We start from the raw sequence: 24,610 nt of genomic DNA on the forward strand, positions 1-24,610 counted from the left end.
ATCGATTCAGGCCTTTCCCAGCGAACAGAGAGCCTCTGGATCGATCAGTGGATCGATCCATAGGTCCCAATCGATCAGCCGATCGATTGGGACGCTGCTGGTTCGCGCGATAAGCGCTGGATCGATCCGTGGATCGATCTAGGCACTTTCCCATAGCACAGAGGCGCTCTGGATCGATCCGTGGATCGATCCAAAGCCTCCCCGATCGATTGGGAGCTTTCGAATCGATCGGGATCCGACCGTTGCGTCGTATTTAAGCTGCAGGCGTGCGATGGCTGTGGCACGACTTACAATTTCATCTCAGATCAACACAGCGACTTCTCCACACTTCTCTCAAGCTCAGATCGCCAGTTCTTGAAGGTTCTTGGAGGTTTTCCAAGTCAAGAGGCGGATCAAAAGCAAGAAGAAGAAAGCTAGGGTTAGGGTTTTCATTCCATATCTTGTAAGATATCTATTGTATTTGTTTCCCTTGCTTTCTTCTTGTATTGAGAGTGTTGTAGGACTTCTCCGCCTTTGGTAGTTACCATAAAGGAGTGTTATTCATAGTGGAGGGTGCGTGAGTAGGTGTGGATCCTTGGACTAGTCACCTCTTGTGAGGTGGATACCAAGTAAACCATCCTTATTAGCGTTGTATGCTTTTGTTTCTTATATTTCCGCTGCATATCTCTGAAGAAACGAGCAACACCGATGACGAGCACGCGAAGAGTTATTCACCCCCCCCCCTCTAGCTACTTTTCGGTCCCAACACAGTGGACTGAACTTCAAGAGGTGACAGTAGAAGATGCCCTTCTACTTAATCACACTTAATCTGGCTCGGTTCTTGACTGAGGACCCTCCCAAACATGCTGAGGATGTTGATACGCAGACCATCAGTGCAATGGAGGCATGGACTCATTCTGAGTTCCTTTGCTGAAACTACATCCTCAACTATCTTGTGAACTTGCTGTACGCTGTGTATAGCATGAACAAAACGGCTAAGGAGTTGTGGGAGTCCTTAGACAAGAAGTATAAGACGAAGGATGCGAGGGCCAAGAAGTTCATTGTAAGCCGATTCCTGGATTACAAAATGGTTGACTTCAAGATGGTGATCAGCCAAGTCCAGGAGCTTCATGTGATCTTGCATGAGATCCACTCAGAAGGAATGGTTCTAAGTGAGACCTTCCAGGTGACTGCTATCATTGAGAAGCTACCTCCAGGTTGGAAGGACTTTAAAAATTATCTGAAGCATAAGCAGAAGGAGATGAATGTGGAGGAACTTATTGTTAGACTTCGTATTGAAGAAGACAATAAGAATTTTTCTCTCTCTCAGGCTACTGTGAAAGCCAACGTGGTCGAGCATGGTCAAAGCTTGAAACGAAAGAACCTCAAGTCTTCCAAGATGGGACTCAGAGAAGGCATCAGCAAAAAGAAATTCTCTGGGAAGTCCTTCAACTATGACTGAGTTGTTCACAAATCTTCGGAGTATAGAAATCCGAAAAAGAACCAAGAGGCCAACTTGAACGAGGGATCAGAAATGGATGACCTTTGCGTTGTGGTCTCTGAGTTGAACCTAGTGGGTTCAAACTTGCGGCAATAGTGGATCGATACTGGAGCCATGACACATGTTTGTTGCAGCAAAGAGTTGCTCCACAACTTCAAAGAGGTCATTGGAGACAAGCTGTTCATGAGGAACTCAGCAACCTCGGACATCATAGGCCAAGCAAAATTGATGCTGAAAATGACCTCGGAAAAGAACCTTACTCTGAACAATGTGTTGTATGTTTCGGAGATTCGGAAGAAGCTAGTGTTTGGATCACTGCTAAGCAAGCATGACTTTTACATTATTTTTGAGTCAGACAAGGTTATGTTGTCTAAGAATGGAATGTTTGTAGGAAGATGCTATGTATCCGATGGGTTGTTTAAGCTTAATGTAATGACTATTAGGCCTAAGATAAATAAGAATGAAGCTCTTCAACTATATGCTTGAGTCTTCATATTTGTGGCATGGTAGACTAGGACATATTAACTACGATGTGTTGCGTAGATTAATAAACATACAAAGCATACCTACATTCCATCTTGACCCAAAATACAAGTGTGAGATTTGTGTTGAAGCGACAATGACAAGGTCATCCTTTCAACATATTGAAAGAAGCAATAAACCACTCGAGCTAATTCACACTGATGTGTACGACTTCAAAAGTACACCAACATGTCGTGGGAAATAAATATTTCATCACTTTTGTAGATGATAACACAAAATACTATTATGTGTATCTTCTCAAAAGTAAAGATGAAACTATAGAGAAATTTTCTCTCTATAAAAATGAGGTTGAAAACCAGCTTAATAGAAAGATTAAGATGGTTCAAAGTGATTGAGGTGGTGAATATGTATCACCATTCGTTGAGTTGTATGCTGAACATGAGATCAGATATGAAATTACAGCTCCTTATACTCCTTAGCAAAATAGAGTTACTGAGCGAAATAATTAAACTATAAAGGAGATGATGAATGCTCTTTTATTGAGCTCTTGACTACCAGAGTTCATGTGGGGGGAGCTGTGTTAACAGTTAATTATCTTTTAAATAAGGTGCCCTGAAAGAAAATAAATAAGAGTCCTTATGAGTTGTGGAATGGAAGACTACCGTCCTATAAATATTTATGAATGTGGGGGTGTCTTACCAAAGTTTTGGTGCCTGATCTGAAAAGGATTAAGATAGGACCAAAGATTATTGATCGCTGTGATCGAAGGATACAATGATGTGAGTTGGATATCTGACATAAGAGACTCCAAGTCTACGAGTGGATATGTATTCACTCTAGGAGGTGCAGTCATTTCCTGAAAATCTTCTAAGCAAACTGTAATAATCAGATCCACGATAGAATCTGAGTTTGTATCTCTTGACAAATGTGTTGAAGAGGCTGAATGACTACGGTAATTCTTAAAAGATATTCTGAGATGGCCAAAACCTATGCCAACAATTTGCATACATTACGATAGTCAATTAGCAATTGGCCGAACACAGAGTCATTTGTACAATGGTAAGTCTAGACATATACGTCGTAAACATAATACCATTAGACAACTACTCTCAACAGATATTATCGATATTTACTATGTGAAGTCAAAAGATAACCTAGCAGATCCGCTAACCAAAGGGTTAAACAGAGAGTTAGTTGCAAGCTCATTATGAGGAATGAGCTTGATATCGTTGTCAGCGATCGGTGTAGAGAATACCCAACCTATACTGACTGGAGATCACAAGAACTAGGTTCAAAGGGACAATTAATTTGCACTCACTAAACACACTGTCGGGGGTAGTCCAATAAAACAATGACTGGACCAAGGTAAGCCGATGGGCTTTTAATGATCAAGAAAATTAGATAGCTACTCTCGAGGGATCACCTATGTGAGAAAGAAGTGGGGCCGCTTCGAAAAGAATTGGAGACACAATTCTTAGAGCTTCTCATAGAACCAGGCGTGTTCATGGCCAAGAACGAACACACTCATAAGAACTGACTTGTATTAAGGAGAGTCTTGGGTGAGATATGTCAATGCTTACACAGATGATAGAACAGTTCAAGGACATCACATTTACTATCAGCCAGTAAGTAAATAGATCTTCATAAGGAAAGGTTCAAAGGGTAAAACCTACATATTCTATATTTGGCTCAACTATTGAATGCTATCATATACCCTGTTTTTCATTTATGTGGAGGATTGTTGGAAATGTAAATGGAATAAAGAGGTGGAGACGAAGAGACTCTATTGTGCATGGATTTAGTTCCACATTAAAAGTCTTTTGACTTTATTGTTGGTTTAAATTATGACACATACATTGATATTGTAAACATATGCATGGGGAGAGACTCTCTCATGCGTGAGTGTGCAGGGGTAAGTGCAAATCCAGGGTCTGGATTGTACTGAACTAAGTTTGACTTGTGTGCGAGCACGACCTGCGCATGTCGAATGCCAGACCGGTCGAGGCAAAATTTGCCCAAAAGAATGAATCAACATATTGCCACTTGAATCTCTTTTTGCTACATGCTCAAGAGTGTAACAGAAATATTAATGTGAAATTAATGGTGATTCCGTAACATCTCGACATTAATGGCGACATTAAACACATTAATGATGATTACGTAACGTCTCAGTATTAATGGCGATATTAAATCCATTAATAATGATTTTGTAACGTCTCGACATTAAGAAAGATATTAAATACATTAATAACGACATTAAACCAACATTAAATGACCATAATTTGATCATTTATTGTAGGCAAGGTGAGAACTTCTATATAAGGAGACTGGATCTTGAGCAAACAGTAGAGCGAAAGATAAGCGAGAGGAAAAGTAGGGAGCGAACTCTGCCCACCCATGTTCTCCTACAAAACTCTCTCAGTCGTGCATCCGCTCAACTGAACTACTCATGATAGCACTCAAGTGCATTCTCAGTTCGCCACGAACAACCAGTGCTTGGTTCTGTTCATGATTTTACCATTGTATCCTGGGAAACAGACGATCCGAGAAAACCTCGAAGCACAGCTGGAGGTGGGACGAATCTGTTTTAAGGAAATTGCGTTGAGCGTAGATCTTGGTATCTTACTTGGTGAATTCTCTTTCCGATTCGGCGATTAGTCGATTCTGCTATGCACCACATCGACTTCGTGACTCGGACCACCGGAAGCTTGGTAGAACCAACCCCGCTGGCAGCCTGAGATTATCAGTTTAGGTCATCTCGACAGATAGGTTAAATTTAATTTGGTATATTTAAATTCGACTAATTCCCTAATATCTCGGGTAACAAATTGTCCAACAAATTCTTTCCCAAAAGATTTCAATTCACTAGTTATTTTCAAACTAATTTCCTCAAGCGCAAGCAGATCCTCATAATTCTAGTATAGTAGATCTTCAAACCCCTCACAAACGAAGATTATCATTTGGCACTGGCCCTAGCTATTTTGGAGCTGCTTTCTCTTGTCTGAAACATCGAAGCTTAATTCCAAAGCGTCAAACCATAACCATAGTTTGGTTGGAGAGACTAAGTGTTCGATATTGTGAGATTCTTGTTTTGGGTTCCTTTTCATCCCTTAAAAATTAATTAAACCTGAATTAAGTTGATAAAACAATTGAATAAATCTTTAGTTTTGTCCAAATTAAAGTGATCAATTTATGTTGGAGCAAAAGATAAGGAAATGGATAAGGATAAGGTGCAGAGCAGAAGAGGCAGCCGATCAGAGCCACAGACCATTCCACCTCATCCCAAACTAGATTCTCCTTCTTCAGATACACCAGCCAGCTCTCTCACCACCATTTGTTTCTGCTCCTGTTCTTGGGGAGGTGACCAGGACAATGGCAGTTGCTTCAGCACCTTCCATGGCCTGCCAGCTCAAGACCAGCTTGCTCTGCTCCAGCAGCAGCAGAATCAGGGGCCTCTCAGCTCCATCACTAACCAGGAAGAGGCTTTGCCTCACTGTTAGAGCTATTCAAGCAGAGAAGGTAAATCTTCTTCCTTTTTTTTTGTGGAAATTTTGATTTGTTTCTTGGAGTTCTGTGAATTATCGATCTGTTGCGATGTGTGGGTTCAGCCGACGACGTACCAAGTGATCCAGCCGATCAACGGAGACCCGTTCATCGGCAGCCTGGAGACGCCGATCACCTCCAGCCCGCTCGTCGCCTGGTACCTCTCCAACCTCCCGGCCTACCGCACCGCCGTCAGCCCTCTCCTCCGCGGCATCGAGGTCGGCCTCGCCCACGGCTACCTCCTCGTCGGGCCCTTCGTCAAGACCGGCCCGCTGCGCAACACCGAGGTCGCCGGCGCCGCCGGGTCGCTCGCCGCCGCCGGCCTCGTCGTCATCCTCACCGTCTGCCTCAGCATGTACGGCGTCGCGTCCTTCAATGAGGGCGAACCGTCGACGGCGCCGACGCTGACGCTGACCGGGCGGAAGAAGGAGGCGGACAAGCTGCAGACGGCGGAGGGCTGGGCGCAGTTCAGCGGGGGCTTCTTCTTCGGCGGAATCTCCGGCGTCATCTGGGCCTACTTCCTCCTCTACGTCCTTGACCTCCCTTACTACATCAAGTAGAGTGGATCAAAAACTTGTGTTTGTGACGTCGATCAAGAACAACAACAAACAAAAAAAGAAAAAAATCCCCAAAGATTTGTATATTCAAGAAGAACTTCTTATTTAGAAGGTAATTATAACGGCGAGTTTATCCAAAGATGCATGATTTCTTTTATCTCCATCTCAAGAACAGTTAGCAAATTAACAGTAAACTTAATTCTTCAAGAATTAAGCTCTCAGTTAAGGGATATTAATGTTATTGAATTGCCAAAGAATTAGAACAATCTGACAAGCATACAGAAGCTCTGATCAGCCAGACAGATCGATCAAGCATACTCGGTCTGCCAAAGGGAATAATGAGGTTGACGAAATGGAAGCGTTGACCTGCGGCGACTTGTTCCTGTTTTTGAAGGCTGCCAAATTAAGGCATACGACAGTTGACGAAATGCCGTTAAATTGTGCTCAGTTTGTATCGAGATATTTTCCTTGTCGATCGAGTTGCTTCCCCAAATGGCTTGGATACAGTTATCAAATGCTAACAAATTGGAAAGCAAGTGGCTTTCCAATTTATCGAGTTAGTGCTATCAAACAGATGAACTTGTTGTGAGCCGGATCGGCTTGTTACATAATATGTTAACTTAGATTAACTGAATTTATCATACGATATATCTACTCATGAGTCTATACAAAAATTTAAAAATATATAAAAATTTTAAAAATTTTAAACTTGAACGGTAGATTAGGTGAGTTAAGCTCACAAGTTCACAAAATTTTTCACTTTAATTTTAAAATTTTAAAAATTAAAATTAAAATTTCTCCAATCCAAAGTCACCACAGACCGATCCACAAGGATCGTGGGCCGCGCCAATCTTTAAAAAAATTTAAAAATATTATTCAATTTCAATAAATCTAAAAAATTAAGTAACCTTGCAAGATAATAGACTACAAATTCACCGCAAGTAATGCATTTCCAAGCAAGGTATTTAGCTTGCAAGACAATATAAATATTCACCATTTTTTTTAAATGTAGATATCCATCAATCAGGTTTATATAAACACAATATCTTGTCATGGGCCATAAACCGTGGGGCGAACGATATCACTCCACAAGAGATTTACATCAGCACTACAAATTTAAAAATAAAAATAAAAATATGAGGTGACAAAAACGTGAATAAGGTCATTCAAATGCGAAATAAGTAAATTAAATACTGACACAAAAACTTCCCGTGAGATTTAGATACATAACCCACAATTCTCAGGTAACACATTCGTTTAACATTCCCATCCATTTCTAAACATCCTTCAAGTAAACAAATGGCAATGGCAAGGCAAGTGGTGTTCCTCTTGCTACATTTCTGAAAACACATTTTTGCTAACCATTATCCCCTTAAAATAAAGCATAAAGGGAAGGTCATTTCCTTCTATCCTTAGCCCGTTTCCACGTCTGACGACCTTTATGTTTCCACTTCTCGTGCCCACCGGTCTGGTGGCTCTCATGAATTTCACGCAGCTTTCGTTTCCTGAGAAAAGGTAAAATTCTCGTGTTAGCAGAACATATAGGATTGAATAGAATTCACAGCCTAGCATTCGCCTATTGAACGCGCATTACCATTAGTGCGCAAGAAAGAAAAAAAAAACACAACTTTCAAAAGGCTTTCAGAGCAATAATCCGATATCATAAACCCATCTTATAATTTTTCAAATGACATCTTGTGAGAAAAATATTCTCCCGACATTATCAATATATTTTAATTCAAGGGCTGTAAATGAGTAGAGTTATGCTGAAATGACCTAAGCTAAATCAGGTTTGTGCTTAAACATATAAGCAAACACAAAAGCCTGAGTTCATTCAATCTAAACTGGGCCAATAAATTGAAGCTCAATAACTTGAGCTGGAGTTTCATCAAATTTGACTAAAACATGCTTGTGCTTATACATAATTCAAATTAGACTCGGTAAAAAAAACCTATCTTGTAGATTAGATTTTACACGATGTTATAATAAACATCTATAGTTAGATACTTGTCTGTTTAAAATTTGTACATTACAATCATCAACACCACGAGCAAGTTGTGTTCATGCCAATTATTTGAGAGCTCTACAAGAAGCTATATCACTAATAATGTTTAAACCAATCAAATCATTTGTATTATATTAAAAAACTAAAGTTCTCTATGCTTTCTCCTTCCCCTTTACACCTTCCACTTTAATCTATTCAAATTCAACTAACTATAGAATATTATAATGGTTGCCTCTGTACATATCCTAATTTCACTCAACTTGTCTAGAAAATCTACACAATTGCTTCCAAATAATAATGTTTATTATTTGATCTTTTCTAGAAACCAACATTTTTCATCTTAGCATTCTCACATCTGTTACATATTTTGTGTACATGGAATTTTCAAACAATCCAACACTCTTGTTGGCAAAGGCAACTACGCTCACCCCCACGCCCACGCCAATCGTCCTAGAGCCAACACAAAGGAGGTAAATCATGGATGACTACTAGTCCTTGGAATAGTGACTAGCGCATGAGGGAGACATTTACCTCGGCTATGCCGAGATTCAAACCCCAAACTCAAGTTGGAGCACCTCATGCGCTAGTCATCAGACCGACCCGAGGGACAACAATCCAACACTCTTGATCCACTAACAAGTTGTACCACAATCCTAGCATATTCCATTTGGCCTAAAGCAATGATCACATGAGAGCACAAGAATATTGATACAGTGATCCAGTCAAACTGGAAAAAAGAACATATACAATGATTTCATGAACATAATATTTAAAAAAGATGTATACAAAATTTTGATTATTAATTCACAAAAACTATTGCAAGTCTATACAACAACAACAAAGTTTTTATCTTATTATCAAGTGAGGTTAGCTATATCAATCCTCCTACACAATTAGGCTCGATTCCCTATTATATCATCATCTATATTTAAATGAATTTTATCTTATTTCATCATTACTAATCAAGTCTTCTTTGGTCTCTCTCTTCCTCTATTAATGTGCGTATTTGTCATGATCTCACAGCGCATAACTGGGACATTTATTAGATGCATAAATATGTATCCATATCATCTTAAACACGCCTCTCTGAATTTTCCCTCAATAAATGCAATCCTAAGTTTCTCTTTAATGTCCCCTCAATATTGCAAGTACATAATCTATATTAAACATTCTTTTAATTTCTTACAAATTTATATATGATTAGTAGTACATAGCATCAAATACACATGCAGGCTTCAGTTATAAAGTTACATTCAGATTGGAGTTTATATCTTATTTCATGTTGAATAAGATAGAAATGACTTTGTAAATAACATTGATCACCATGTGTCAATAACAATTTAGATCATGAATTGCCCATGAAAATTAGTGAGTCAAACTTAAATTATGATTGACGTTCATTTGGTCATTAATGGAACCTAAAATGAGTGTTCGAGTTTATTCATGTTCTTGTTGAAAACAACAAAATTGAGTTCTTATGAAGCCAAGCACCAAAAATTTGGTTTTTATATAACGTTATGATAACCCTGGCAAAAATACTATTAAGACGGTAAATTCTACCCAAAAATATTGTTAAAAATTATGGGATGCCTGATGTTTAGCCATTACGGAAGCAATTTCATACATAGTTAGTGTTTTCAAGATTCACTCAGTAAAAAATGTGAAGGATTAGTACCTATAAGCCTTCAGAGCATCATCATGTAAGAGTTCATCTGCTAATGTTGCCTTCCTCTCTTTCTTTGTTAGCCTGCTTGAGAAAAATTCTGATGCAGATTCAATAACAGTGCCCACCTAAACAAGTAGCCAAAGAAGAATTTAGGGATGCTGCATCATCAATCATTGGATTGAAAAACTCTTGTCATAACAATGATGAAAGCAACTTGCCTGAAAGTACTTTGGAACTGTCTTGGAATTTTCACTTCTTTTGAAATGCCTTTTTGGATCAATAACATGTCTCAACTGGAAGAAAGATAAAGCTGTTAAAGTCCCAAAATTGTTAATGCATCTGACTGAAGATGAATCATGGATGTCTCATCTTTTAAATAAGGGAAGACCAAATCATGCAAGTCTCGTCTTTTCAATAAGTAGATAGTATAAAATTGGATTAACTATGAAATTAGTTATGATAAGTGATGCCAGTTATAAAATAAACAATAGATGATGATTTAAATTAAACATAAATGTAATAAAATCAGTTACTGACAACAAGGATCAGGTATGTGGGCAACTGTACTAGAGTCTTTAGAAAGAAGAGGATACTGACCTTAGAAGAAAGGATGGCAAATAAGGAAATAACTATAAGACAAAGTAGTTTGATTATGCACATGAACATTTTATATATAGATATTTTAACTTGGTAACACTCTTATATAATGAACATAATGTACTAGACTCTATATCGGACCATTCTAAATAAAAACTAATTTTATTTAAAATTAATTATTTCAGCTTTGTGAATGGTGTGAACCTCATTTAAATAAATTATAACAACATAATTTTACAAATAAAATTCAAAATTTTAATAAGATTATATCACTGATATGGCAGAGAAACATATAACAAAATAGAAAATCACACAATGCATTTTTTTAAAATGATGTAAATAAAATTATTGTTACAATCTACATGCAAATCTAAAGTGGAATAGGAATGTAGATATGGACAAACTAAATATATCACTAGAAATAAAATAGCAACGACAAATTCAAACTTATCAAAAACTCTATGATAAAGAAATTAAAGCCAATGTGAAAGATAAAAACAGAAGTTTATATAGTTAGAAATCTAGCTACATTTGTAATTAGGCATCTGCTTTGTAAGAAGGCATATATCCACATCTGTACTGTTTTATAGCAAAATCCTAATAACATGAACGTAAGGCAGGTAAAACTACATAATTCCAACTTCAATCTAAAGAAAATAATTAGTTGAGAATGAAATTTTATAGACAAATTTGTGGAGAAAATAAGCTTGTGCCTAAAACTAACCACATGCTACCAACCATTATTAATGTCCCAAAAATAAATTGCCACTAGAAGTAAAACACAAACTCATTGTGATAGTATGATCTAGAAGAAACTAGTCAGTCCGTTCTCCAACATTTTTCAATTTCAATTTGTCAATAATTGAAACATTAGGTCAAGATTACAATATCATAGAACATCTGACTACACTCCTAAAGAACCCAATGAAAACCACATGCACTTTTTTACAATAAAACTTAACTTAAATACACAAGAAATATTTTCAGATCAACTTGAAGAGCCCTAGTGCCTTGTGTTCACAAACAGTGAAACACCATTAACTAAATTCAGCATTGCAATCAAATAAGCAAATGGGAGAAGTCAAATCTTCACAGCATGACATTCTCTCAGTTTGAAAAGAGATAAATAGCAGAAGAATTTGGTTAACATTGGGAGCCTAGAATGAAACAAAAAACATACCTTGAGAATCTCAAGGTCATTCTTTATCTCAGGAGTAATTTTAGGGGCAGACATATCAAACCTGCACAAGAAAATATGTTAGGCATCTAAAAATAAGTGAAAGGTGGAGCCATGGAGTTTGGTATCTACTCACCAACTTCGACCAGCTGTGTCTTTTGCATTTCTCTTCATCAACTTATTCAGCTTGCGTGGATCTCTGGGTGGTAAGTACAGGCCATCCACAAGCTCAACAGAAGATTTCTCAATAAGATCTTTTGCTTGACTGTGCAACATCTCTGACCCATTTTTCGCTCCACCAAATGAAGGTAGCACCTTTGGTGCCCACAAAAGCCCAATTGTTGATTTACTTTCTGGCATGCTGAACCAACAAACAATACATGATCACCATGGTAAGCCAATACATGAAACACATTAAAAGAAATTAATAACCATTAAATTTGATTTCACTTAACCCAAAAGGCCAGGCTATTAATAAAATGATCAAATTACATATTTATATTCGTAAATCTCCCTCTTCATGTGTGGTGGGATCATGGTTCGTCGGAACGGGCGTGGAACGACCGGAAAGGGGCGTTCCGGCACGGGAACGCCTCACGCCGTTCCAAAGTTCCGGTAAATAACGTGGCTTGCTCTGAAACGCCGTTCTCGGACGTTATAACAGTAAAAGAACGGATAGGAACGCCGGAACGGAACGGATCGGAAATGATTACCTCCTGATGAATCGGAAAACGACGTCGGAGGCGCTCCGGCGTGGCTGATCGGGAAGCTTGCGCGCTGTCGAAGGCGGCGACGGCAGCGGCGGCAATTTAGGTTTGCTCCGCGTGAGAAGTGAGACAAGAGAGAGGCGACGGAGAATTTAATAAATAAAATTTATTTTCTAAAAATATAATCATTTTAATATATAACATAATAAAAATCATTTTAAATTTTTAAAAAATCTAAAAACATTCTATATAATCATATAAACTTATTTTCTTGTATTTACTTCTCTCCATATCAACTTATTATTAAATTTTTTATATAAACTTATTTTCTTATTAACTATTATTTATATTATTATTATTATTCTAAATAAATTTAATTAGATTAAATTTTAATTATTATCATTATATATATAATATATTTATTATTTATTTTTATTATTATTGTTTAGTATTTTAGACACAACTTTAAATGATTAGTATATCATTAAATATTTAATACGAGAAATTACTAATAAATTAAACATAAATTAAAAAAATTTATCAAGTGAAACGTCGACCGTTCTAGTTCCAGTTCCGACGAACTGGGAGGAGGATGGGTTATGATTATTAGTAATCTATTAAATAAATAGAAATTTTCTCACTATTATTCCTTGAAGAGATTTTCATATCAAATTTAAATAGGATCAATTCAAGTCAAACTTCGAATGTTCTTCCTTTGTCATCAATTATTTCAAAATAATAATTATGAAAGATGTATAAAGTCAACTACCAAAAGCTTATTTTGACAAATAGAATGATGGAAATCCAATGGCAGTGACCCCAGCAAAATGCAAACTGAGATGAGTTATAAGTCTTCATAGTTTTAGCATTGAATCCATCCAAGCTCTACAATGCAATTGATAGTTGACTCTTTAAACTGCAATTCCACCTTCTCCTTCCTCAACAGAAGAAACAATCAAGAGAGGAAGTATAATTTCTACTTTATAACTCTGCGAAGGATTTTATCGTTGCAAATCCATGGTTATCGGGGACAGGCGCGTTTCCAGGACGTAACGATATCAGCACTTCAAGGCCTACAAAGAAACAGAGAAGGATTATTTGAATTCTTATAGCACATACACTAAACATTTCACACACCCTAATGAGACACTTGACTTTCTTATGAGAATGAGTCACATCAACTTAACATCTCAAACCAAGGGCAGAAACTTAAGACTAATAGTGTTTACCTGCAGCCTTTGCTGCCACTGCCTCTTGATAAACATCAGTTACAAATAAGACTTCAGATGGTTTATTCACTCCAAGTGACTGAGAAATTTCATAATAACTCTGTGATTCTCTTTTGTTTCTATGGAACCGAAAACAGAAGAAAAATCTGAGTCAATGATCTAAAGATAAAGCATACTGTAACTTAAGACATAAAGGTTAGCTTACCCAATTGTGGTGTCAAAAAACCCACACAAGTATTTCCGTAAGTCTCCATAAGAAGTATTTCCAAATATAAGTCTTTGAGCCTCTCTGCTACCACTTGAATATATGTAAACCTGCATTGGAAATGCTATTCAATTTCATGATGGTTTGTGGCAATAGGCACAAATATTATGATTAGAGTTCCAGCAATGTTGTAACATGCTGGCAAATATCACAACCAGGAGTGAGAAAATGCTTTGTTAGACAGCAAAGGAAGTTGAACTAAAAGAACAACCCCCTCTCCAAACTAATAAATGCACCTAAGTTGGCACAATAAATCAATGTAGCAAAATTTGTTTGATGTATCATTGAGTTGAGTATCTCGACACAACTGATCCAATAAGACTGTTCTTACAGTTAGAAAGTAAAGCATAGCACACTTTGTTTCACCTTCTCGTGCATATAACTCGGATGCAAATATCTACTAGCTTCGAGAGATGAGTCATTTTTGGTTTGTGTATGTACAGAAACATACATTTTTGTTATCTGTTAATCCTAACCTCTTCCAGAGTGGACAATTTCAGGTGTTTAGTCTTCAGGATAAGGGTATAGATTTCTTTCTCTTTATTGAGCAAAATTTGAGAGTTAAGGGCTTATCAAGTAAAATATATATACATAGAAAGGACAATTTACAACAGAGCAATCTGCAAGAGCAAGAGCAAGATAGGAAGGCATGGGAAGGAAGATCAAATTATTGCAGTATCTTTTGAAGTTTTCATTTCAAAAAGAAAGATGGTCTAGAAACCTAGTTTAGTTACTTGACCACTCATGATTTGCAGATTCCACATATACAAATCTGGAAATATAGATCACTGGAATTTGATCACCTTTATGCCATTAGCATGCCACTTCTGAAGAGCTTCAGGTACATCCTCATAAACAACTGCTATCAGTTCTTTGTTTTCAAAACCTTTCCTCCATATATGACCCTGCTTGAAGCAGTCAAAATATGAGAACTATAACTTGTTCTATTTACTAATTCAGAGAAAGCCAGTTTGACTACCTGCAATTCTTTAAGGGAGGTTATTTTTCTGTCAGCTTTTATCATTGCCTCGACATTAGCAACTAAAGAATCGATCACTTCCTCCTTTCCAGCGTCGTCAGATGGGACTGGTACTGAACCCAAAATACCTTCTCTGAGATCATCCTCAACCTAAGAACTGACATTAATAGAAAATGATATACATCCAAACACATGCAATATGAATAAATAACTAGAAGATGAATTAGTGTCACATGGTAGTCAAGTTTGCGATTTTAATGTCATAATTCTAGTTGGATTTAATTGAAATAGATTATATAGGGAGTCCGTTTACTATCAAGATAAAAATGGGTTTACAAGGAACATTCCAAGATCAAGTTTATAGAAATTAAAGCAAGTTTATAAGAGCTATGAAAGAGTAGTAAACTTTATATACAAAATGTTTACCATAACAATAATAATAAGCAAGTTAATCCCAAATAATTCCTTTCCCTTTATCCTCTTCTAACAAGATCTGATTTCACATCTTTAAAACAAATCCAAGGAGATCTTGCACTCTCGTCCTAGCAATTAACATCAAGAACAGTCCATAGGTAACTCATCTCAACTCCTCAAAGATCTGTATAACTTCTTGTTTCAATTTCTCAAAGAGCTTAATTAAGATTATGTGATTGATCAAGAGGCCATGCAAGGAGCAAAGTGTCAAGAAGAGAAATCTTTGCTATAGCTCTCTCTTGTCCTCCCTCCCCCTTTTCTTCCTTGTCTCCTCCACCTCCTTACCAAAAAAGAAATCTCCCTATCTCTCATACTCACCATCTTCTAAAGAAACCCCCCAAATAATCCTCCTTTCTCATATAGAGGATCATCCTCTTCTACTACCCCTGTATATATCACCTCATTTTCCCACAAATCCATTTGCCCCATTCTTGTGCTTCATCATGCATGTGTTTGTGTCATTGTGCTTTGCACAGTTCCTGGGAAGCCAGTATTCTCACCCAGTCACCCTCACCCAACAATGTCAGATGGTAATTACATCTGTGTGTTTTATATCTCCCTGCATTTGAGCACTTCAACGAGTAGTTCCTCATCCACAAGACCAGCTCTCTGTGATGATGCTAAAAATAATTAGTTTTCCTATTTCGTGTTTGAAGAAAATCAAGTTTTTAAAGAGGGGATGATGTTATATACCTAAAAAAACTTACACACTGTTCAAGTTACCACTAGTTCACTCATCTAAACTCATAAACCTCTCTGATTAGCCATGACAATCAATGTGGGGCTAGATTACTGTCACACAATATTTTTATTAGTTATATTATAAGGAAAATTGTATACAAGTAAATGAATTAAACAAGAAGCCTATGCTTACGTGAATTCATCAATTGCTAGTCACTTATATATTATAGGCTCAATGGATCAATGCCTACTGTTTCATCTAGTGGAAAAGGTTCATAGATATAAAGGAAAAAAAACATCATAATAATCTTCAGCGTGTGCCATATATTTCTCAATAAAACAAAAGATAAACAAATAAATAACCATGAGTCCCAACTATTTGGGGTCAACAATGTAGGTCTTATGTGTTTCATGCAATTTTCTTATTGAGATTGTGGGAAAAAAGATAATTCAAAAAGAAAAATGAAGCGCTTTCAACTTAATTGCCTTAATAATTTATTCAAAACAGTCATATTAGTCGCATATAGCCTTTGGTATTTCCTGAAGAAAACAATGTATGTGATGACATAATTATGCACTAAAATCTTACTTGAGCACGCAATAGATTAATATCTGATTTTGTTTCCTCACTGTCATATGTGGACATCAAATGCTTTCGAACATTATCACGAGCATATGGGAAAAGGACATCTGTGACAAATGCTATTGGAGTAGTTGTTCCTTCAATATCGAGAACAATGCAACGCTGCAAAATAAAATCAGAATTTCTTCAAAAGATTGCCTATAAAGTAGCGAAACTAGTATTTATTAACACGCATATGCACAGAGAGATCTGGCCACACTTATATGTGAACTTACTCTTGATGGCCCGGGTTCATGCTTAGCATTTGAAAGTCCTGCCCTGACAGAACCAGTTAGACGTCTATCTTCGCGAGATAATATTTTCGACCTAATTAGCACGCCATTTAGTGGTAGCATCCTCTCCTTCTGAACCAGAATCCCTGGCAAATCGCCAATCAAAACCATCAATGTTTCAATCTTTAAACTACAAAAAGGGAACTTGGATATGCTGAAGGACAAAGCAGTTATCGCAGTTGACATCAGACGATGGTATCAACACAAAAAGGGGAAAAGAGGGATTTTAACCAATCTCAAAACACGAATTAGCAAACCTGAGGAATGCACGAAGGTGAATTGACGGGGTTTGCAGGCGGCGGCACGAGGGTTTTTGAGGGCGATGTAGCTGCGGGTGCCGGTGTACGATGATTTGCCCACCAAGGTTACTCGCGAGACCAGCAGTGGGTGTACGCAGGTCGCCATTGCGGTCTCTCTCGTGCTGGTTTAACACAGATACACGCCTGTTCTTGTGGAAGATAAAGATGGCAACCAGGAGCGTCGGATGCGAGCGCTGCGGCGCCAGTCTATCCTTCAATCTTCCGTCTATCCTTCAATCTTGCCCACTCCTGAAAAAGGAGTTGAGAATATTTGAGAACTTACCATAAAATAGTTTTGTAGATAAAGTTAAGTGATACGGGGCGTGTTGTGTGTGGTTTAAGTAACATAAGGTCAATAGTTAAGACATGTCAGAGTCAAAGTCGGATGTAATAGTTAAAATTAAGATAATATGATAGTTAAAGTCAAAAGATATATATATCGAACAGATTATTTTTAATAGGATTTAGCTTCCCTAATTTTTTTATGGATATAAATTTAATTGGCTTAAGTAGTCGATTGGATCTCCCGATCTCAACTCTTTAGTTTTTCATTGACATACTCATAATATTACACTGTCTGACACTAAAGTCAGTTAGACTTTCAGAACTCAGTTCTCCAATTTTTTTTAACATGATTTTCAACATAAATACGACCGATCTTAGAGTCGGTAAGATTTTTAGGGCTCAATTTCTCATTTTTTTTATGAACATGACTCTCAATATAAATAGAACTGACCCTATAATCGGTCGGACCTCCAATGTTCAGTGCCCTACTTCGCATGGTCATGACTCCCAATATAAATTTGACTGGACCTAGAGCCAACCGGATCTCTGGGGCTCAGTTCCTCACTTCTCGTGGACATGACTCTCAACATAAACTCGACTGCCCTTAGAGTCAGTCTAACCTCCGGGGTTAGTTCTCTACTTCTCATGGGCATGACTCCCAACATAAACCCGATCGATCTTATAGTCGGTCGGATCTCCAGGACTCAGTTCCCCACTTCTTATAGACATGGCTCCCAACATAAACCCGACTGGCCCTATAACCGGTCGGACCTTCGGAGCTTAGTTCCTCACTTCTGATGGGCATGACTTCTAACATAAACCCAACCAACCCTAAAGCCGGTCAAACCTTCGGGGTTCAGTTCCTCACTTCTCATGAGCATATGACTTCCAACATAAATCTGATGACCCTAGAGACGGTTGGAACTCGGAGGCTCAGTTCTCCATTTCTCATGGACATGACTCCCAACATAAGTCCGGTCGTCCCTATAGTCAATCGGACCTTCAGGACTCAGTTCCTCATTTCTAATGGGCATAACTCCAACATAAATCCGACCGACCTTAGAACTGATAAGACCTACATGGTTCAACTCTCCACTTCTCATGGACAAGACTCTCAACATCAACTTAATCGGTCTACGTTGATCAAACTTCAACGAGGCTTAGCTCCCCACCTCATAGGGACATGAATCCCAACTTAAACCCGGTCGACTCCAAGCCGATCAGACTCCCTCTAGGAGATAACTTTGTCAAAGAATCGTAACCACGTATTTGAGAATAACGGCTACTCACCATGGAATATTCCCCAGCTCTAACATATACGTAACGGAACTTTCCTCTGCCTAGGAGAAGGCAGTCGTACATCTTCCACTACCTGATATATTCTGACACCTGACATTCTTTGACGCCTTATTATTGCTGAGGTTATGAGAGACAGTATAAAAATGAATCCTCTCTGTTGGCTAGAGAGGCACACACACATATCCATATTATTATTTTACTGTTTATCTTCTTCTTCATTTCTCTCTATTACCATTCTAACTTGAGTGTCAGAGTATCTGTACCAAGGACTCTTTTCCTGGTTATCGCTCTAACGTTCCCGTTGACTCTATTTGTGGTGTACATAGATCCGCAACTCCTAACTCCAGGTCCATAACTCCCGGCACAAAGTCTTTCCTCCGTCAATATTCCTTCCCCTCATTGGCCACCCATCTACCCAACTTCCAAACGGAATCATTAAGAATTTACAATTTACAGTTTACCACTAAAACCTCACTCTACATCAGAATCAATTAATTTTCCTGATCAAGACTTCCGATAAGAGATATTTGACAAGCGCGTGCATACGCCTCGAAAGCTAAGCTGTAGAAGCATGGCCCATGATCGTCCGCCAAACCCTTCCAAGATAAGAACAAACCCACAGAGCCAGTTAAAGCGCGAGCAGACCTTCTTCTTTCCTAGTCGCTACATGATTTGGACGGGTATATGGGTGCGCGTCAACTTGATTGAATGCGCACAAGGAGACGCCTTGGGCGCTTCAGTCCGAAGCTGTCCATTTGCAGTGAAAAAGTATGTCGTCGATGAACCTGAAGAGCTTCCATTCCTTTCGGTGGAGTGGGAGACGGCCTCCCTTAGCTTTCCCGTGAAGCAAGCATACTACTTTTTGTCTTCTCTGCTCGTGAGCTACTCTTGAGCGGATTTCTCTCTGTCCTGGAGGCTCGAGCTATGATTCTTGCAATAATTTTACAAGTAGCTAGCGAACAGGACTTGGTTACCACAATCCCACTGGACAATATTGTGGCAACTGTTCTTTCCTTTTGGTAATATCATCAGTTGCATTGTTCTTGCGTGGGAGTTTGGCTGGCAATGGCTAGTGTGTTCTTGGTTACTCAATATCTCAAGATATATCAGTGTAGTTTCAGCTCTACAAACACTAATAATAAACCTCCATTAACACATACATCAATCAAACACTAATTACTAGTTCTCATCCTCTCAGGAGGGATAGTTGGCTCACATATGATGGTGTTACCATCATAAAATCTGGGGGTAAATCCCGATTAGTAATTAGATGTCTGTCCTTTTCTATGTGTTATTTAGCTGCCCAAGACTAATAGCAAACATCATACATTGTTATTACATGCAAACATCAAAATTTCAGTTCTTCAAACATCATACAAATGCTAATTATACAATTTTATTACGAGATAATACTGCTGAGAACGACGCATGGTCAACAGGTAGATCGTATGACGAAAATTTCTACTGTCTTGTAAGGGATTTGTGTGTCCTGTTAAAGTATGATGTCAGAGTCACTTTTCTTAGGTGTGTCAAAAATGAACCCGACCCGACGACCCAACCCGAGTCGACCCGAAAAAAATCAGGTTCGGATTGGACATTTTCGGGTTCGGGTCGGGTTCGGGTTGGAGGGTTGGAGAGTAAAAAAGTTTCGAGTTGGGTCGGATTGGGTTCAGGTTGACCCGAGTTGACCTGGGTTGACTTAAATATTGGGTTTTGTGGGTATTTTTGGGTTAAATCAAGTTTTATTTTAAAAATTTAGATATTTTTATGTATATTAATATCATGTTTGTATGATAATGATGGAGTATTGAGATAAAAGTGAAGAATTATAGGGAAAATAGTCCAAAAAAGTCGTTTTGAATAGGATTTTCGGGTTATATGGGTCGGATTCGGGTTGATCGGGTTGGTCAGGTTCGGGTTCGGGTTGAGGTGTTTTGGGTTGAACTTGGGTTCGGGTCGGGTTCGGGTTGGATTAAACAAAAAAAGCTCAACCCGACCCAACCCGACCTGATCCACCTGAATTGACACCCCTAATTTTTCTAGTATGCCCTTTCATATGACAATTTAGAAAATGTGTCTACGCCTTGAGAAACGTACACGTCGTCCACTAAGGCGTTATATAAAAGGGGTCCATGTATCGACAAATATACACATTATTCACTATTCACATCTGTGCTTACTATTACTCTATTTTCTTTCATTTTTTTTTATTACTGACTTAAGAGTCGGAGTATCAACATCGGAGACTCCTTCCCTATCTCGACGACATTGATATTTCTTATATTATAGAGTAAAATGAAGTCTACATATAGTCAACCGAAAAACCACAACCACAACTAACATTCTTCGTAATTTTCGAACAGAATCACATAATATGAAAGAATAATCAGCTACTACATAACTTAAACCACAATATATAATATCTTACTGTTTTATAGATTAATATATTATAATAGTATCGATTTTTAGAAATATGATCGTTTAAAATTGCAACACGTGGCTTGAAAAATCCAAAATAAAATTATTATATACAAGTAAACAAATATGTCAGAATATTAAGGATCTAAAATTTAATTGGTAAAAAAAAAATAAAAAGCGTCCTTCATTTTCAAATCATCACCACGGTATCTCATTTTAATTTTGTTGACTTTCATGTACCATTATACAAGTACTCTCCGCTATAATATATACAAGTACTCTCCCTTATAATATTTTCATTATTATCTCTCATATATATTTTTTTCAAAATCATTGGCGAGGGTATATTATTGTAACAGCTAATTTACTAACTGCTACAACTTAGTTTCTGCATTCATACAGATTATAATAAACGGACTCAAAAAAATAATGATGTAATAGTTAAAGTTAAAGGAACATAGTAGTTAAAGTCAGGATAGAGGGACATTTTTCACTTGGTCCTATTAATCGTCCAGCATCAAAGCTCTTGGGGCATGCACGAGCAACCCTAAAGAAGGACACTCTCGACCAACTATAAAGTTGATCGAATATAAGGATTTAGTATTTTATTCTAAAAATAAAAACTAACGTGATCGGTCAATCAATGACCGGTCGAGTTCTTGTTCATAGAGGAGCACGTTTGGATGAAAAGTCAACCGGGCTCAAAGCCCTTAAGCCTCCTGAGTCTCCAAATACGCCCGACCATGTTAAAGACCAGTTGGGCTCAAGGCAGTCAACCTTGTATATCTTTGTACATGCTCGGCCAGGTTAAAGACCGGTCGGGCTCAAGGCAGTTAGCCATGAATATCTTCATATACGCCCTGCCATGTTAAAGACCGGTCGGGCTTAAGGCAGTCAACCTTGTATATCTTTGTACACGATCCAGGTTCAAGGCAGTTAGCCTTGTACAGTTTCATATACGCTCAGCTAAAGATCGATCGGGTTCAAGGCAGTTAGCCTTGTACAACTTCATATGTGCTTGGCCAGATTAAAGACCGACCGGGTTCAAGACAATTAGCCTTGTACAGCTTCATATACGCTTGGCTAAGTTAAAGACCGGTCGAGCCCAAAGCAGTTAGCCTTGTACAATTTCATATACGCTTGGTCAGGTTAAAGACCGCCCAGGCTCAAGGCAGTTAGCCTTGTACAACTTCATATGCACTTGGCCAGGTTAAAGATCGGTCAGGTTCAAGGCAGTTAGCCTTGTACAGCTTCATATACGCTCAGCCAGATTAAAGACAGGTCGGAATCAAGGCCAAGGCAATCAGCCTTATGCATTTCCGCATACACCCAGCCAGGTTAAGGACTGGACGAGCTCAAGGCATTTAGCCTTATACATCTCCAAATAAGCTCGGCCAAGTTAAAGACCGGCCGAGCTTAAGGCGGTCGACATTGTATCTTTGTAATATACACCCGACAAGGTTAAGGACCGACCAAGCTCAAGGCAATTAGACTTGAATATCTTCGTATACACCCGACCATGTTAAAGACCGACCGGGCTCAAGGCAGTCAGCCTTGTATATCTTTGTATACGCCCGACCAAGTTAAAAACCAGCCAGGCTCAAGGCATTTAGCCTTGTACATTTCCAAATACACTCGACCACGTTAAAGACCAGCCGGACTCAAGGCAGTCAACATTGTATAGCTTTGTATACGCTCAGTCAGGTTAAAGACCGGCTGGGCTCAGGGCATTCAACCTTGTATAGCTTTGTATACGCCTGGCCAGGTTAAAGACCGACCGAGGTCACGACATTTAGCCTTGTACATCTCTATATGCGCTCGGCCAAGTTAAAGACCAGTCGGATTCAAGGTAGTTAGCCTTGTACATCTCCATATACACCCGGCCAGGTTAAAGACTGATCGGGCTCAAGGCAGTTAGCCTTGTACAACTTCATATACGCTTTTAAGACATCTTCATATTCACTCCTAAAATGACTACAACTTATCAGATGGTTTCTTAAAAGGATTGCTAGCATGCTTGATGTAACATATAAACCTCTGAATATATATATATATATATATATATATATATATATATATATATATATATATATATATATATGATATCAATACATGGCAGAGCAATTTATATCATCTTAACAAGGCGGCCGACTTATAGGCCGACTGAGATATATTCAACATGCAGTATTAGCAGTTTGGTTGGCTTAAGGATCGATCGAATTATGCTCGGCAGACAACATCATAACAACATGTCAAAGAATATTCTTCTGGAACATTCTCTGGGGACCATCTTATCTTCCATTAGTAGGTCATTTATAACAACATATTACTCCAAGCGCCTTATCAATGGCATAAGACATAAACAATAAAAGAGGTACATCTGTGGGTAAATAAAATATTCTTCGAATAATTATACTCTCCATTACCTAACAAACTCTGCATACTAGGTCACCTCATGATCACGGAGGTTATGAAAGATAGCATAAAAAAGGGGTCCTCTCCGTTGGTAAGGTACGGTCACTACTCTCACGCAACGGTCACTACGCAAAAAACATCATTGGAACCCTACTCTCGCATGAGCACTTACTCTATTGTTCTTCGTTTCTCCATCTGGTGCCGCATTGACTTAAACGTCGGAGGGCCTTGCTAGGGGCCCCTTTCTTAGTTTTTGGTCACTAACGTCTTGTTGGATCATCGGAGTGTGTGCAAGATTCGAGGAAGTCTCTCACTAGTCAACAAATCAGCCAGCGCGCCATCTTCCTAGCTTTCAGATAGGATCACGCACAATTGTAACAACTATGATTTCATAGCTGATACAACGTGAATGTTAGGTAAGGTTTGAGAGACCATAATTTTTAACTCAAATTGAACTATGAGACACATAATATATAAAATCAAAATTCATTCAGATATCCATATTTATTATTCGGTGTAACCCATAACGACTAGTTTTAGATTAAAACAATGTCATTTAAAGTCTTTTTAGAGACTCCGAAGAATTTTAACTCTCTTTAGTAAGGTTATTTTCCATATTGTAGTAATTATAAAATTGTAACTGCTACAACTATTGTTGCGCCCAAAGGATGTCCACACATCTCCACAATGACATGATATTGTCCACTTTAGGCCTAGACCCTCATGACTTTGCTCTTGGGCTCTACCCAAAAGGCCTCATGCCAATAGAGATATCTTGCATCCTTTTAACCCCATGATCTTTACCAAATCTTTCCAATGTGGGACTTTGATTGAAACCCAACAATCCTCCCCTCAAACGAAGGACCACAATTACTCTCATGGTCCGGGGCTCCCCGCGAGCATCCGGTCATCCTGACCTGCTCTGGGCCTCCCCGCAAGCATCCGTGCCCGGTCACCTTGACCTACTTCGGGCCTACCTATGAGCATCCGACCACCCTGACCTACTCGCCTCACTGTAAGTACCCGGTCACCCTGACTTGCTCCAGGCCTCCCCCGCAAGTACTCGGTCATCCTGACCTGCTTCGGGCCTCCCCGTGAGCATCCGGTCACCCTGACCTACTTGCCCCCTACAAGTA

At 38.5% G+C, this 24,610-nt stretch overlaps 3 protein-coding genes across 3 annotated transcripts; 1 reads left to right on the plus strand and 2 right to left on the minus strand.

Annotated features, from left to right (window-relative positions):
• The first annotated feature begins 4,978 nt into the window (after positions 1 to 4,978).
• Positions 4,979 to 6,202, plus strand: LOC122041632 (photosystem I reaction center subunit XI, chloroplastic-like). Its single transcript, XM_042601383.1, has 2 exons — positions 4,979 to 5,482; positions 5,572 to 6,202. Exons 1-2 carry the CDS (start codon positions 5,336 to 5,338, stop codon positions 6,064 to 6,066), a joined length of 642 nt encoding a protein of 213 aa, XP_042457317.1. The 5' UTR covers positions 4,979 to 5,335; the 3' UTR covers positions 6,067 to 6,202.
• A 1,018-nt stretch (positions 6,203 to 7,220) lies between these two features.
• Positions 7,221 to 12,357, minus strand: LOC122041633 (rRNA-processing protein fcf2-like). Its single transcript, XM_042601384.1, has 6 exons — positions 12,222 to 12,357; positions 11,645 to 11,869; positions 11,512 to 11,572; positions 9,953 to 10,027; positions 9,744 to 9,859; positions 7,221 to 7,568 (listed from the first exon to the last, which is right to left on the minus strand). Exons 2-6 carry the CDS (start codon positions 11,866 to 11,868, stop codon positions 7,460 to 7,462), a joined length of 585 nt encoding a protein of 194 aa, XP_042457318.1. The 5' UTR covers position 11,869; positions 12,222 to 12,357; the 3' UTR covers positions 7,221 to 7,459.
• Positions 12,358 to 13,029: 672 nt separating this feature from the next.
• Positions 13,030 to 17,325, minus strand: LOC122041634 (probable bifunctional methylthioribulose-1-phosphate dehydratase/enolase-phosphatase E1 1). Its single transcript, XM_042601385.1, has 8 exons — positions 17,016 to 17,325; positions 16,702 to 16,844; positions 16,433 to 16,588; positions 14,689 to 14,838; positions 14,513 to 14,614; positions 13,650 to 13,759; positions 13,445 to 13,563; positions 13,030 to 13,288 (listed from the first exon to the last, which is right to left on the minus strand). Exons 1-8 carry the CDS (start codon positions 17,161 to 17,163, stop codon positions 13,197 to 13,199), a joined length of 1,020 nt encoding a protein of 339 aa, XP_042457319.1. The 5' UTR covers positions 17,164 to 17,325; the 3' UTR covers positions 13,030 to 13,196.
• Between the last annotated feature and the right edge of the window lie 7,285 nt (positions 17,326 to 24,610).

This window comes from Zingiber officinale, chromosome 2A, assembly GCF_018446385.1.
Source record: "Zingiber officinale cultivar Zhangliang chromosome 2A, Zo_v1.1, whole genome shotgun sequence".
NCBI classification, from domain to species: Eukaryota; Viridiplantae; Streptophyta; class Magnoliopsida; order Zingiberales; family Zingiberaceae; genus Zingiber; species Zingiber officinale.

Excerpts from the sequence above, each read along its gene's own strand:
- LOC122041632 (XM_042601383.1), top strand. The coding sequence starts at position 5,336 with ATGGCAGTTGCTTCAGCACCTTCCATGGCCTGCCAGCTCAAGACCAGC. Across the intron at positions 5,483-5,571 it reads GAGCTATTCAAGCAGAGAAG|CCGACGACGTACCAAGTGAT; the intron begins GTAAATCTTCTT and ends GTGTGGGTTCAG.
- LOC122041633 (XM_042601384.1), bottom strand. The coding sequence starts at position 11,868 with ATGCCAGAAAGTAAATCAACAATTGGGCTTTTGTGGGCACCAAAGGTG. Across the intron at positions 9,860-9,952 it reads CAGTTCCAAAGTACTTTCAG|GTGGGCACTGTTATTGAATC; the intron begins GCAAGTTGCTTT and ends CTACTTGTTTAG. Across the intron at positions 7,569-9,743 it reads GATGCTCTGAAGGCTTATAG|GAAACGAAAGCTGCGTGAAA; the intron begins GTACTAATCCTT and ends ACCTTTTCTCAG.
- LOC122041634 (XM_042601385.1), bottom strand. The coding sequence starts at position 17,163 with ATGGCGACCTGCGTACACCCACTGCTGGTCTCGCGAGTAACCTTGGTG. Across the intron at positions 14,839-16,432 it reads TTAATCTATTGCGTGCTCAA|GTTGAGGATGATCTCAGAGA; the intron begins GTAAGATTTTAG and ends GTCAGTTCTTAG. Across the intron at positions 13,289-13,444 it reads AGTGGCAGCAAAGGCTGCAG|GCCTTGAAGTGCTGATATCG; the intron begins GTAAACACTATT and ends GTTTCTTTGTAG.